The 14,145-nt window shown below is 46.7% G+C and overlaps 1 protein-coding gene across 1 annotated transcript; it reads right to left on the bottom strand.

Moving 5' to 3' along the window:
- Positions 1 to 3,222: 3,222 nt before the first annotated feature.
- LOC141134926 (E3 ubiquitin-protein ligase TRIM7-like) lies at positions 3,223 to 6,990 on the bottom strand. The gene has a single exon (XM_073624358.1). It carries the CDS (start codon positions 6,973 to 6,975, stop codon positions 5,404 to 5,406), a length of 1,572 nt encoding a protein of 523 aa, XP_073480459.1. The 5' UTR covers positions 6,976 to 6,990; the 3' UTR covers positions 3,223 to 5,403.
- Between the last annotated feature and the right edge of the window lie 7,155 nt (positions 6,991 to 14,145).

Below are 14,145 nucleotides of genomic sequence, written 5' to 3'. Positions count from 1 at the left end.
ATAGAAATGTGATTACCCAAAAAAATACCAAAAAAGTGTATTTAACCACTTAAGGACTGAGCCTATTTCTGACATTTGTTGTTTAAAATTCAAAATTAATTAGAACCCCCAAACATTATATATTTTTTTTAGCAGACACCCTAGAGAATAAAATGGAGATCGTTGCAATACTTTATGCCACCAGGTGCCCCCAGTGGAGTCCCTCCTTACATCAGGTGTCCCCAGCAGAGTCCCTTCTTACATCAGATGTCCCCAACAGAGTCCCTCCTTACATCAGGTGTCCCCAGCAGAGTCCCTCCTTACATCAGGTGTCCCCAGCAGAGTCCCTCCTTATATCAGGTGTCCCCAGCGGAGTCCCTCCTTACATCAGGTGTCCACAGCAGAGTCCCTCCTTACATCGGGTGTCCCCAGCAGAGTCCCTCCTTACATCAGGTGTCCACAGCAAAGTCCCTCCTTATTTCAGGTGTCCCCAGTGTAGTCCCTCCTTTCATCAGCTGTCCCCAGCAGAGTCCCTCCTTACATCAGGTGCCCCCAGCAGCGTCCCTCCTTACATCAGGTGTCCCCAGCGGAGTCCCTCCTTATATTGGGTGTCCCTAGTGTAGTCCCTACTTACATCAGGTGTCCCCAGCAGAGTCCCTCCTTACACCAGGTGCCCCAAGCGGAGCCCCTCCTTATATCAGGTGTCATCAGTGGAGTCCCTCCTTACATCAGGTGTCCCCAGTGGAGTTCCTGCTTATATCAGCTGTCCCCAGCAAAGTCCCTCCTTATATCAGCTGTCCCCAGCGGAGTCCCACCTTACATCGTGTGTCCCCAGTGGAGTCCCTTAGCTCTGCCTCTTGTCAGATAATCATGCATGGTTTGAACTCCGCCGCCATTACAGCTCCAGTTGGCGGCAGCTCCATTTCTATTGGCAACCACCCAGGCTCCACCTCTTGTTTCCTCCCCTGGGCGACTGACCTGTTACACGAAAGCTCAGCTAGTCTTCTGTAAAATGGCGGGCGACTGAGACAATTCACCAGTGCTGCCCGTGGACCTCTAGCGGCGGCGGAGAAAAATCAGTAAATAGCAGATTTCCCAGGACATATCCTGTGATACAGTAAGACCTGGACAAAGGTCTAAATACTTGAAATGTCCCAGGAAATTCAGGACAGTTGGCAACTATGAATGGAGAGGAGCCTCCGTCTCCTCTCTATTCATTTTCAGTGCAGCTGAGGCTGCAGAGAAAGGGACTGATGAATCTCTGTCCTCAATCCCTTTCCTTGTTTCAAAGGGGAGATGTCAGGGTTCTATTTAGACCCCTGATATCTCAGGAAAGCCCCCCCCCCCAACAGGGCTGATAATAATAATAATAATAATAATAATAATAATAATAATAATAATAATATAATAAATATTAAAAAGGTAAAATTGTAAAAAAAAATAAAAAAAAAACACTGACACATCCACTCCACCCACCTCCAAAAAATTAAAAGAAAGCATTGTAAAAAAAAAAATAACAAAAAAATATAAATTGTAAAAAATAATAGAAAAAAATTAATTGTAAAAAATAAAATTGTAAAAAAATAAATACAATAAAGTAAAAAACTACTGACACAGTCCACTGTCACATGACATAAAAAAAAGTATTGGTAATCGGTATTGGCGAGTACTTGAAAAAAAGTATTGGTACTTGTACTCTTAAAAAAGTGGTATCGGTGCAACCCTAATACTAATTATAACCACCTGGTGCAATTTCAGTATTCTATTGAGGACAGTTGCTGTGTTTGCATCCTTTTGGAAATATTTAACCCTTTGAAAGTATTGAAACCAAAAAGAAAGGGGGTGCCTAATACTGTACTTGTGTGCAAATGTGAGATATTGAGTGAGCCAATCACAGCGGCAGGAAATGACATTTCTGGGGGCGTTCTGTACACCAGGTTTCCATAGTGCATTGAATATTTGCTGTGTAAAATACAAATACTCCAGTGGATATAGTGCCAATATGGGGCAGATAGACACAAGTTGTAGGATAGAAACGGTATCTAGCAATGTGCAGAGGGTTCATCCAGAATTTGTAGCCACACCCCTTTAGCACCTGATGGGTTTTATATATGTATAAGATATTGGGATCTGAGCACAGGTATGAAGGGGAGGAAAGACGAGAAATCCATACCGGAATCAAACATGAAATTGTTTTCTTTTTTATTTAATCAAAAATGAACAAAAAATACATTCATAAAGAAAAATATAATACAGGTTAAATTGTTTGCAAATGACATGATATAAATAAAGGCCAAGTCACATATGTCCTATATTTCTGCATTATTCTTTTAGACCAGAGGTCCCCAACTCCGGTGCCAGTCTGTGGCCTGTTGGGGCCGCACCGCGTGGGGTGGGGGGTGGGCAGTGGGTAAAGTGAGCCAGCACAACTTGCAATGCCACCCTCCAACCACCGGAGGGTGCCCGCTCCCCTTCTCCCAGCACCAGTACTCCCTCCCCTCTCTGGTCACCTTGGGAAGAAGAGGAGCAGAGATGAGGAGAAAGGAGAGGAGAGCCGGGCCAGGGAAAGGCTCCTCACCGTCATAGAGCACTGGTAAGACCTGTGAGCTGACTTCAGGCAACACGGCTGCATCCCCCAACCCCCCTGAAGTGACAGGCTGCCCCCCATTCTGTCTTCCAGGAACCTGGTCCCTGGTGCCGGGGAGGTTGGGGACCGCTGATTTACACCATTGAGAGTTTCTTGTGATTTTATTTTTTTTGATTTTCAAAACAAAAAAGTGAAAAATTACAAATGATAGAAAATTATACAGAAAAAGAGGAAATGATTGATTGTGTGTGGAGAGCCCCATAAACATTTGGGTATGCACTGAAGATCAATCTGCATATATGCATCTATAAGACATCGAACAAGCCACACACTTTTCCTTACAGAGAGGCCTGTGATTGGATAAAACCTTACTTACACCCTCCCCCTTAATACATACACTATATTGCCAAAAGTATTGGGACACCTGCCTATATACACACACATGACCTTTAATGACCCAAAAAGAAAATGAAGAGCTTACATATACAGTTGAAAAATAACGATAAGATATGTGTGACCAAATATAACACAATATGAGTGTAAAAACACAAGTGGGATATAAAAACAAAAAAATTAATGAATAAATAGTGTCCACCAATGTGAAAAAAGTGTACAAAACAGGAGGGGAAGGGTTGAGTGAAAAAGTCCCGGTGTCAATAGACACGGTCAGTAAGTTGACATCACAGGAGGCATCAGTGGGAACATGACAGGAAGGGGATCTTGCGAGAGGAACCACCACCAATTGTGTGAAGGCTTACCGGAAACAGTGGACTTAAAGGGGCATATACCTCTTAAGTCATGCAGGCTTGTGGTGATATTCACCATTTAAAGTGGAAACAATCACAGATCCAGGTCACCACCATCACAATTCTGGGTCTGAACGGTACTGGTCATCAGCAAGTTCACAGTAAAACATTCGGATGAAGTTCACATGGAGGGAAGGAGGACCAAAGGGTATCCACGTACTCACACCATGACACCAAAAATTAAAGAAAGGTTCCACATAGTGTGATATCATTTAAAAAATAGATTTTAATAAAAAGAGGGTAAACAGGAACACTCACATTTCAAATGTAGATAAAAGGGCTCTTACAGAGACATGGATTAACGCAATAATGTTGGCAGGACTCGATCCGACGCGTTTTGTCTGCTTAGACATCATCTGGGGTTTACACACACATGAACTTTAATGACATCCCAGTTTTAGTCTGTAGGGTTCAATATTGAGTTGGTCCACCCTTTGCAGCTATAACAGCTTCAACTCTTCTGGGAAGGCTGTCCACAAGGTTTAGGAGTGTGTCTATGTGGGCCAACTCAATATTGAACCCTACAGTCTAAGACTGGGATGCCACTCAAGTTCATGTGTGTGTATAGGCAGGCGTCCCAAAACTTTTGGTAATATAGTGTTGTATGCGAGCAAAACATTAATGTATGTCCTATCCCAATATGACACCAACCTTCTTCTAGAATTACTCTACCAATTAAAGCAGTATAATAAACCTGAAAACCAAAAATGGCAAATATTGCAGCTTACCAATCATTAGATGTGGCGGCTGCATTCATTTTCTTTTATTTTTAGGCTTTTTTCCCTGTTTTCACCTGGTGATCTGGCCAGTAACAAACCTCCTGTATTAAAGCGCCCCAATTATTCATAAAAATGTACATAAAATTATTTCAAAATGAAATCAAACTTGAGTAGAAACCCCAGCCCCCTGCCAGGAACCCTTGCCACGTGTGGAAGCAGTGGTCTCCCTGCAGAGATCTGACACACTCTCTGTTGAGTCAAATCTAGATCTCTCCAATTCGTAAAGCTCATACTCCCTGTTAATTGGCTGTGACTAGTTGTGACTCAGCAATGGGCATGTTGGACCTCTGCAGAGAGACAGCTGCTTCCACACAGAGAGCAAGGGTTCTTCTTTGAAGCATTTTGGCAGGGCGAAGGCTTTTCTACTTAGGCTGTGGCTGCTTTCTAAAAAAAAAAAAAAAAAAAAAAAACAATAACTTTGAACAGTTTTTGGATTGAAACCCTTGGAATATATTTATCAGATTAAACCTGTTGGCGCCGACAGTATGCAGCTGTGCTGAGAGTGTGCGCCCAGTGCCGGCACATTTCTGGTGGCAAGCAGAAAGCTCCTGATCGCTACTTGCGATCGGGAGCTTTCGAATCCTGTGACTCCCCGTGACAGCCAATCACAGCGGTCACAGGATTATAAGCCCCACCCCACCTCCTGGTACCCTAAACCCCTTAAAAGGTTGGGAGGCGCTGGCACCAAGGGGTTAAGCTGAAAGTTCTATTGGAATTTAATGACATCACGGAGTTCAAGAACTCTGATTGGATTAAGATGAGACATTAATAAAAACATGTTCTGGTGTAAATTTCCAGGGGGCGACATAGAGCACTGCAGAGCTCAGACCCCCCGACCCTGTATAGAGGAGATAGATGACAGACGTTTCCGTTTTGTTCTCTTTTCTCACCCTAACCCTAAACTTTATCTCCCCTCCCCCACATTTCTGGGGGTTCAGTCCTCCTGAGAGGGGTACACCCGGTCACACAATAATGTTACTTTGTACATCAACAAACCAAAAAACATCTCACACCTACAGTATAAACTGACTTCTTCTATTCTACTCATTTATTTCCTCTATTACATTGCAGATCAGCATGATTTTGTAGCATGGCCTCCTATTTCTGTAACCCTGCACCCTGATTTGTACTGTACCCCAAACTACAATAAAAGAGACACTGACTGGAGTCCCCACCATCTGCCCCATTGGATAAATATTTAACCGATCTGACCCTCCCTTACTATGATGTCATCAGTCTCTGGGTGGAGCTCTCACATCTCCCGTTTCCCCCCACAGATCTTTATACAACCTCTCCATACACGTATCCCAGCATGGAGGGGCTCAGTGAAGGTGGTGGTGAAGGTGTGGAGATGTCGGATCGGGTCACACAGATCATAAAAGGAGATCCGCCCGACCTCATAATCCAGATCTATCCTGACTTTGTTACTGGAGAGATTGGTGGGTAAGAGGATCTTATTACTGTCATGTATCACCAAATACTGATTACCATCCCTGTCCAAACCCCAGGACTTCTTATTACTTCCAATCAGTGACTCCAATCCTCTCCTCTCTATACTGGGGTAACACATCCCGACTCTCCATATATCTGATCCCCCGACATCCACATCCCAGTAATGTCTCCCTGAGGAGAAACTCCGACTGCTCAACACCTGATAATAATTCTGAAATTTCTCTGGTGTTTTTGGATGATTCTGGTTTCTATCTGACCTGGATACAGTTTTCCTGTCATCTGATATCTGTAGATCATTCTGAGCTGTGTTTCCATCCAGTAATATGTCTGCAGGTCCCTGTATATAGGAGTATACATTTACCTCTGTTATCATATCAGATAAACCTGTGTGTAAGACACCCGCCACATCCAGACCCCCTCCATCATGGAGGAGTTCCTCATGTCTCTCTCTGTCCTCATTATCTCCATCCTCAGTATCACACAAGTCACCTGTGTCTGATTCCTGTAAGACAGTCAGTGGATCCGTCATGTTACACAGCTCCTCAATGTGACGCAACTTCCTGGACAGCTCCTCCTTCTTTATTTCCAGATCCCGGATGGAGATGGAGATCCGCTCTGCCCTCCCGGAGATTTCCCTCAGAACTCTCTTCTCCAGGTCTTCCAGACGTCTCCTGAGATCTATAAACAGGGCAGTGACTCTCTCGGTGTCACCAGCTGCTTCTTCTTCTACTTTCCTCCTGTGTTCCTGCAGACTCTGGACTCTTTCCTCCGTCTCCTCTCTCTTTGTCAGAAGTTTCTGCAGAACATTCCTCAGTGTCTCCTTCTTCTTCTCAAAAGCCTCATCCAGTGACTCCATCTTATGTCCTTTATGTCCTCCAATCATACAACAAGACACACAGATACAGATATCATCCTCAGTGCAGAAATACTTCAAAACTTCCTTATGGACGGAGCATTTCCTGCTCTCCATGGACAAGGTGGGGTCACATAAGACATGTTCTGACGACTTTTTGTGGACTCTTAGGTGTTTATCACACAGAGAAACCTCACAGTGCAGACAGGATCTAACAGCAGGTATAGGAGAGTCCACACAGTAAGTACAGAAGACCCCGGACTCCTCCCGATCTGGCTGAGCAGACAGGAAATTCTCCACTATGTTACGTAGTGTTATGTTCCTGTGCAGTGCAGGCCGATCCGGAAACTTCTCTCTACATTCAGGACAGGAATATCCTCCAGACCCCCCCTGTGTATCCAGCACACGATCAATACAGACCCGGCAGAAGTTGTGTCCACATCTCAGCATTACAGGATCTGTATAAATGTTCAGACAGACGGAACATTCCAACTCAGCTCTCAGATCACCAGACGCCATCGCTGACAGCAGACGAGGAAATGAAAGTGAAAGACACCGGAGAAGAATGTAGTTGGGAGGGTCACGTCCTCTACACAGGGGGAGGCTGGGCTGTGACTTGTACTGTATTCATAGGATTAGTTATATGAAGGGACACAGATAATAAAAACATCTCCTGTAGGACAATGTTCATCTCCTGGGAATATAACAGACATTTTTGTATTTATACAGTGGGACTTATTTACTGAAGACAAATCCACTCTGCACTACAAGTAGGGTGACCACATTTCCAAACTGCCATTCAGGGACACCCCCCCCCTTTCTTGACGGACCTGTTTCATGGAACAAACTTTTGCCAATTACCAGGGCATACTTGCCAATAGTCCCGAATTTCCCGGGACATGCACGAATTCGGGAGCCTCATCCCGATTTTTTTATTTCCTGGGATTTGTCCCGAATTTCCTTGCTTGTCCCAAGATCGTACATTTGGGCATTATTGAGTTAATTAATACTATCACCGCAGCCTCAGTATCCTCAGTATCCTCAGTATCCTCCCCCCTGCCTCATTTTGGCCTCCTTGTCTTCTATTGGACAAGGAGGACACCTGCTCCTTCTGCCTGCCTTGATTTGCCAAGTATGGCAAGCAGGGGCGTGGCTACTTCGCAGTCGGAGCACATGGATGGATGGGGGAGGTGCGCACCGCTGTGTTAGTGCCAGGACTCTCACTCGGAGGAAGAAGTTTGCCTCCTCCTGTTTACACAGCACCAAGGAGGAGAACGTGAAAGGTCCGGGGGAGCCCGAGGCCGGGACCACCAGAGAACAGTCGGCGCCACGTGGGGGGAGCTAGTGTGTCATTCGGTAAGGCAAAGTGCTCCCAGCTTCTGTTTGAGGGGGAAAAAAAAATTCTCCCTCCCCTCCGCTGCAATGTCTGATGTAAGGGGGGACTCCGCTGCAATGTCTGATGTAAGGAGGGACTCCGCTGCAATGTCTGATGTAAGGGGGACTCTGCTGGCAATGTCTGATGTAAGGAGGGACTCCGCTGGCAATGCCTGATGTAAGGGGGGGGACTCTGCTGGCAATGTCTGATGTAAGGGGGGACTCCGCTGCAATGTCTGATGTAAGGGGGGACTCTGCTGGCAATGTCTGATGTAAGGGGGGACTCTGCTGGCAATGTCTGATGTAAGGGGGGACTCTGCTGGCAATGTCTGATGTAAGGGGGGACTCCGCTGCAATGTCTGATGTAAGGGGGGACTCCGCTGCAATGTCTGATGTAAGAGGGGACTCCGCTGCAATGTCTGATGTAAGGGGGGACTCTGCTGCAATGTCTGATGTAAGGGGGGACTCTGCTGGCAATGTCTGATGTAAGGGGGACTCCGCTGCAATGTCTGATGTAAGGGGGGACTCCGCTGCAATGTCTGATGTAAGGGGGGACTCCGCTGCAATGTCTGATGTAAGGGGGGGGACTCTGCTGGCAATGCCTGATGTAAGGGGGGACTCTGCTGGCAATGTCTGATGTAAGGGGGGACTCCGCTGCAATGCCTGATGTAAGGGGGGACTCCGCTGCAATGCCTGATGTAAGGGGGGACTCCGCTGCAATGCCTGATGTAAGGGGGGACTCCGCTGCAATGTCTGATGTAAGGGGGACTCCGCTGCAATGTCTGATGTAAGGGGGACTCCGCTGCAATGTCTGATGTAAGGGGGACTCCGCTGCAATGCCTGATGTAAGGGGGGACTCCGCTGCAATGTCTGATGTAAGGGGGGACTCCGCTGCAATGTCTGATGTAAGGGGGGACTCCGCTGCAATGTCTGATGTAAGGGGGGACTCCGCTGCAATGTCTGATGTAAGGGGGGACTCCGCTGCAATGCCTGATGTAAGGGGGGACTCTGCTGGCAATGTCTGATGTAAGGGGGGACTCCGCTGCAATGTCTGATGTAAGGGGGGACTCCGCTGCAATGCCTGATGTAAGGGGGGACTCCGCTGCAATGTCTGATGTAAGGGGGGACTCCGCTGCAATGTCTGATGTAAGGGGGACTCTGCTGGCAATGTCTGATGTAAGGGGGGACTCCGCTGCAATGTCTGATGTAAGGGGGACTCTGCTGGCAATGTCTGATGTAAGGGGGACTCCGCTGCAATGTCTGATGTAAGGGGGGACTCTGCTGGCAATGTCTGATGTAAGGGGGGGACTCTGCTGGCAATGTCTGATGTAAGGGGGACTCCGCTGCAATGTCTGATGTAAGGGGGGACTCTGCTGGCAATTTCTGATGTAAGGGGGGGGACTCTGCTGGCAATGCCTGATGTAAGGGGGACTCTGCTGCAATGTCTGATGTAAGGGGGGACTCTGCTGCAATGTCTGATGTAAGGGGGGACTCCGCTGCAATGTCTGATGTAAGGGGGGACTCCGCTGCAATGTCTGATGTAAGGGGGGACTCCGCTGCAATGTCTGATGTAAGGGGGGACTCCGCTGCAATGTCTGATGTAATGGGGACTCCGCTGCAATGTCTGATGTAAGGGGGACTCCGCTGCAATGTCTGATGTAAGGGGGGACTCCGCTGCAATGTCTGATGTAAGGGAGGACTCCGCTGGCAATGTCTGATGTAAGGGAGGACTCCGCTGCAATGTCTGATGTAAGGGGGGACTCTGCTGCAATGTCTGATGTAAGGGGGGGACTCCGCTGCAATGTCTGATGTAAGAGGGGACTCCGCTGCAATGTCTGATGTAAGGGGGGACTCTGCTGCAATGCCTGATGTAAGGGGGGACTCCGCTGCAATGTCTGATGTAAGGGGGGACTCCGCTGGGGACACCTGATGGCATCTGGTGGCAGGTGACACGCTCAGGGCCCCCACTGACTCTGGATTATGGTCAGTTGAATAATTTCATTTTATATTACAATGTAATAATAGAAATAATGCGCTTCAATCATCCTGACACCATAACAACCATGGTGCCGGGATGATTGAAGTGCTAACACCAGGTGTTTGGAGTATCTTTATCTGCTGACTTTCTAGAATACACAGATTTCTATTGTGTAGGATCTGGGGCTGCTGTCCCTCCATCCCTCTCTCCCTCTTTCCCTCTCCATCCCTCATTCATCTCAGACTCTAACCACACCCTCTTGAGCCACGCCCATTTAAGCAACGCCCACTATTTCGCCTAAACCACGCCCGTTTTTTTTGCCGCGGCGCGCCTCGCTTGTATTTTTTCCTAAACCACGCCTACAAATGAATGACCTGCCCCCTAACTATTGTGCGGCTCCGCCTACGGCCAAAAAAGTGTCCCACATTTTTTTTTTTGCAATGTCGGCAACTATGCCAGGGGGTGGAGGCAACTGGCGGATGGGTGGTTGTGTGGAATTTGGCGGCGGGTGGTTTGTCGGGCGAATGGCTGGTGTTGGCACTTTAATTATCCTGACACCATGCTTGATATGGTGTCAGGATGATCTAATCACATTATTCCTATTACTGCATTATAATATATAATGAAATAGTTCAACTCACCATAATGCAGAATCAGTGGGAGCCCTGAGCGTGTCACTTGCCACCAGATGCAGGGTGTCCAATTTGTCCGCCGCAACATGGCAGTCCCGCTAGAAGTCGCTGTTTGTCACCATTACGAGTAGAAGAAAAATAAATAAAAATTCCATAAATGTTCCATGTAGAAGCTATAAACATATAGGAGCAAACCAATCAATAGACGTTTATTGGGATTTTTTTTACCACAAATATGTAGGAGAATACATATTGGCCTAAACTGATGAATTTTTTTTTTCAATTTTTTTTATTGGATGTTTTATAGCAGTAAAAAAAAATATTTTTTTTTCAAAATTTACGCTTTTTTGTTTATTGTGCAAAAATATGAAAACCGCCGAGGTGATCAAATACCGCCAAAAGAAAGTTCTGTTTGTGGGAACAAAAAGGATATCTTTCATTTTTATTTGGTTACAGCGTTGCATGACTGCGCAATTGTCAGTTCAAATATCGCAGTGACTTTTTGCAAAAAATGGCCTGGTCATTAGGGAGGGGTAAATCTTTTGGAGAGCAAGTGGATAAGCCAGTTTTGTCTCATGTCTCAGTGTCGCACACACAGGCAGTAGACATGTACAAACACACTGACAGCTGTACATTCCCCTGAGCACTGGTTTATGGTCCTCTCACAGTGATTTATGATTCTTCTAGGACGGCCCCCGCGGAGCATTCCAAGCTGGCAGGTCAGTGAGCGGGGGAGGAGGGTGAAGAAATGGACTGACAAGGAGGCTCATCCATCTAACAGACAGCTTTATAGAACTTCTACAAGTCCCTCTGACAATCCAGAATGTCCCCAGCGATTCTCCTTATGGTGTGGGCAGAGGCTGGCGGCTCCCCCCCCTTCTAGAATAACACTCGCTGTGCGATCGCACTGATCGGGGAACATCGCTGGTGTCCGCTGCTCTGTGCTGTGATTGGTCAGGTGCCCAGTAGAGATCTCTATGGAGACTAGAAGTGCGGTAGCAGAGACTCTTCTTTGGGATGTCCTGAGTGGAGCCCCCACTGACACCTGGCCCAGATGCCGTGTCACTTGCCAGAGGATAAAGGAGGTGGGAGGGGCATCCAGCGTGGTGGAGAGCACTAGGCAGGAAGGAGGAGGAAGTTAACTCCTCCTCCGCTTTGAGTGCTGAGCAGGGAGTCGCATCTTTTACGTCACTGGTTGATACACGCCAGGCGGCTGTAGCAACCAGTGGCCAGTAGAGTATCAGGTGGAGGCGGAATGAGCCCCAGTGCTACAGCAGGGTTTGCTCACTCTGTCAGTATCATTCCGGGACACTGTATTGTCCAGGAATGAAGGTGCCCGGGACCCGGGACAGACCTGCTAATTGCGGGATTGTCCTGGGCAATCCGGGACACGTGGGCACCCTAACTACAAGTGTACTTGGACGTGCAGTCACTGTAGGTCTGAGGAGAAGATCTGAAATGAGGGGAAGCTCTGCTGATTTTATCATCCAATCATGTGCAAGCAAAAATGCTATTTTTTATTTTCCTTGCATGTCCCCCTCAGATCTACAGTGACTGCACTTCCAAGTGCACTTGTAGTGCAAAGTGGATTTGCCTTTAGTAAATAACCCCCCCCCATCCAGCACACAGATGGTTTGCTATCTGGATAATCTATATAGATTATGTAGCCATGACCCCCGACCCCTAGAGGCCTAATGGTGACCTCCAGAGTCAGGGAGAGCTGACATTCATCTTCACAGTGTGGATTACTAGCAGTGCCGGCCCAAGACATTGTGCTGCCTGGTACTAAGAATGAAATACTGCCCCCCCCCCAAAAAAAAAAAAATCACGCCCACCTAAATGCCCCCACATCCATTATTTTATATCATGGTAACTAAAGAGGACCTGTCATGGCTCTATACATGTAAAGGAGTATAAAGAGGACCTGTAAAAATACAAACCGCGGAGGTGATCAAATACCACCAAAAGAAAGCTCTATTTGTGGGAAAAAAAGAACGTCAACTTTGTTTGTGTACAGCGTCGTACGACCGCGCAATTGTCAGTTAAAGCGATGCAGTGCTGTATCACAAAAAAAATGATTGAAGTGCAATATTTCTACTATTACATGTTATATAAAATAAAATAGTTCAACTCACCATAATGCAGAATCAGTGGGAGCCCCGAGCGTGTCACTTGCCAACGTCACCTGCCTTCAGATGCGGATTGTCACTTGCCACAACGCCACCCGCCACACATTGCAGATTGCCACGACGCCACCTGCCACACATTGCAGATTGTCACTTGCCACACGTACCGGATTGTCGCTTGCCACGTCACCTGGCACACATTGTGGATTGTGACTTGCCACTGCTGCTGATCCCACTGTGAGGAGCCCGGTGTTCTGCCGAGAAAGGTCCCCCATCGGATAGTGTCCGCCCTGTACTGCGCTTGCGCAGTACGGAGGACAAAGGAGATGCCGAAAGTCTCCGAACATCAACAGCGGGAGCGTGTGGCACAATGTACCCTGAAGTGCAGGCGCTGTGTAGAGCTCATGAACAGCTGTTAATGTTCGGGGACTTTCGGCTTCTCCTTTGTCCTCCGTACTGCGCAAGCGCTGCGCCTGCGCAGTACAAGGCAGACAGGGGGACCTTTCTCGGTGGATTCTCACAGTGGGATACGCAGCGGAGCGGGCGGAATGGGCTGGCTGGTGGGCGGCAATTTACCGCCCCCCTGAATGTGCCGCCTGGAACCATGGCTCCATCGGGTTCCATGGTAGGGCCGGCCCTGGTTACTGGGCATAGTGGGTGTGGTGTAGTAAGTGTGAGTAAGTTGAGCGCCAGACACTTTGAGAATGCAAAAAGAGATTTATTTTCTCTTTTCAATTGTTTTTATTACATTTTCAGCAGTAAAACAAATAGTTACATAACATAAACATAATAGACATCTGAATAATCATTAGAAGATACATAGGTACAGGTATGTAGATAAATAAAATAAATAAAATGCTCATTCTCAGCGTTGGTGCTGCTGTTGCACTCCCGGCACCCCTTAAAGGGAGATAACTGTGCCTTGGAGTACGGGGCCGCACCCTTTACAGTGTTTTACCTTTGACTATATGGTTATTTTAAACCGTGTAATCAATTTTTCTAGAATGACAATTCAGAGATCCGAACATAAATCAAACAAACCAAAGAAAATCAAGAAGAAATAATAGAAAATAATATGTTTAGAAATAGATTAAAATATTCCACTAAACATCAGTTGGGTAGTTTGCAATCCAAATGCCCCAGTGGTGTTTAAATTTGGGTAGGTTTTGAGTCCGTATAGCAAAGTATTTTTCATATGAATATTGCAGTTTAACTCTATAAATGACTTCAGATAGATTAGGAGCTTCTAAAGACTTCCATTTAGAGGTAATAGTTAGCTTTGCTGCTATCAGAACATGCGTGACTATAGGTCTGAATTGTGTAGGTATTGTGTGTATCCCTATGGTAAGTATAGCCATTTGAGGTGACGGTGAAATAATTAGGCCAGTGACCAGTAGGCCAGTAATTAGGGAGAAAACTGATTTCCAAAAGCTTTTCACTCCTCTGCATTTCCATAGAATAGGCAAAATGCTTCCTTTTTCTCCACACTCTCTCCAACAATTAGGAGATGAGCCTGGATAAATTGGTGCCGGCCTGACTGGGGTTACATATGTCCTGTATAACATCTTCAACATCAGTT

The sequence above is a fragment of the Aquarana catesbeiana genome, linkage group LG03 (genome assembly GCF_042186555.1).
Source record: "Aquarana catesbeiana isolate 2022-GZ linkage group LG03, ASM4218655v1, whole genome shotgun sequence".
Classification (NCBI taxonomy): domain Eukaryota; kingdom Metazoa; phylum Chordata; class Amphibia; order Anura; family Ranidae; genus Aquarana; species Aquarana catesbeiana.
The sequence above is the reverse complement of the archived record's forward strand: the minus strand, read 5'-3'. Positions and strand labels throughout refer to the sequence as shown.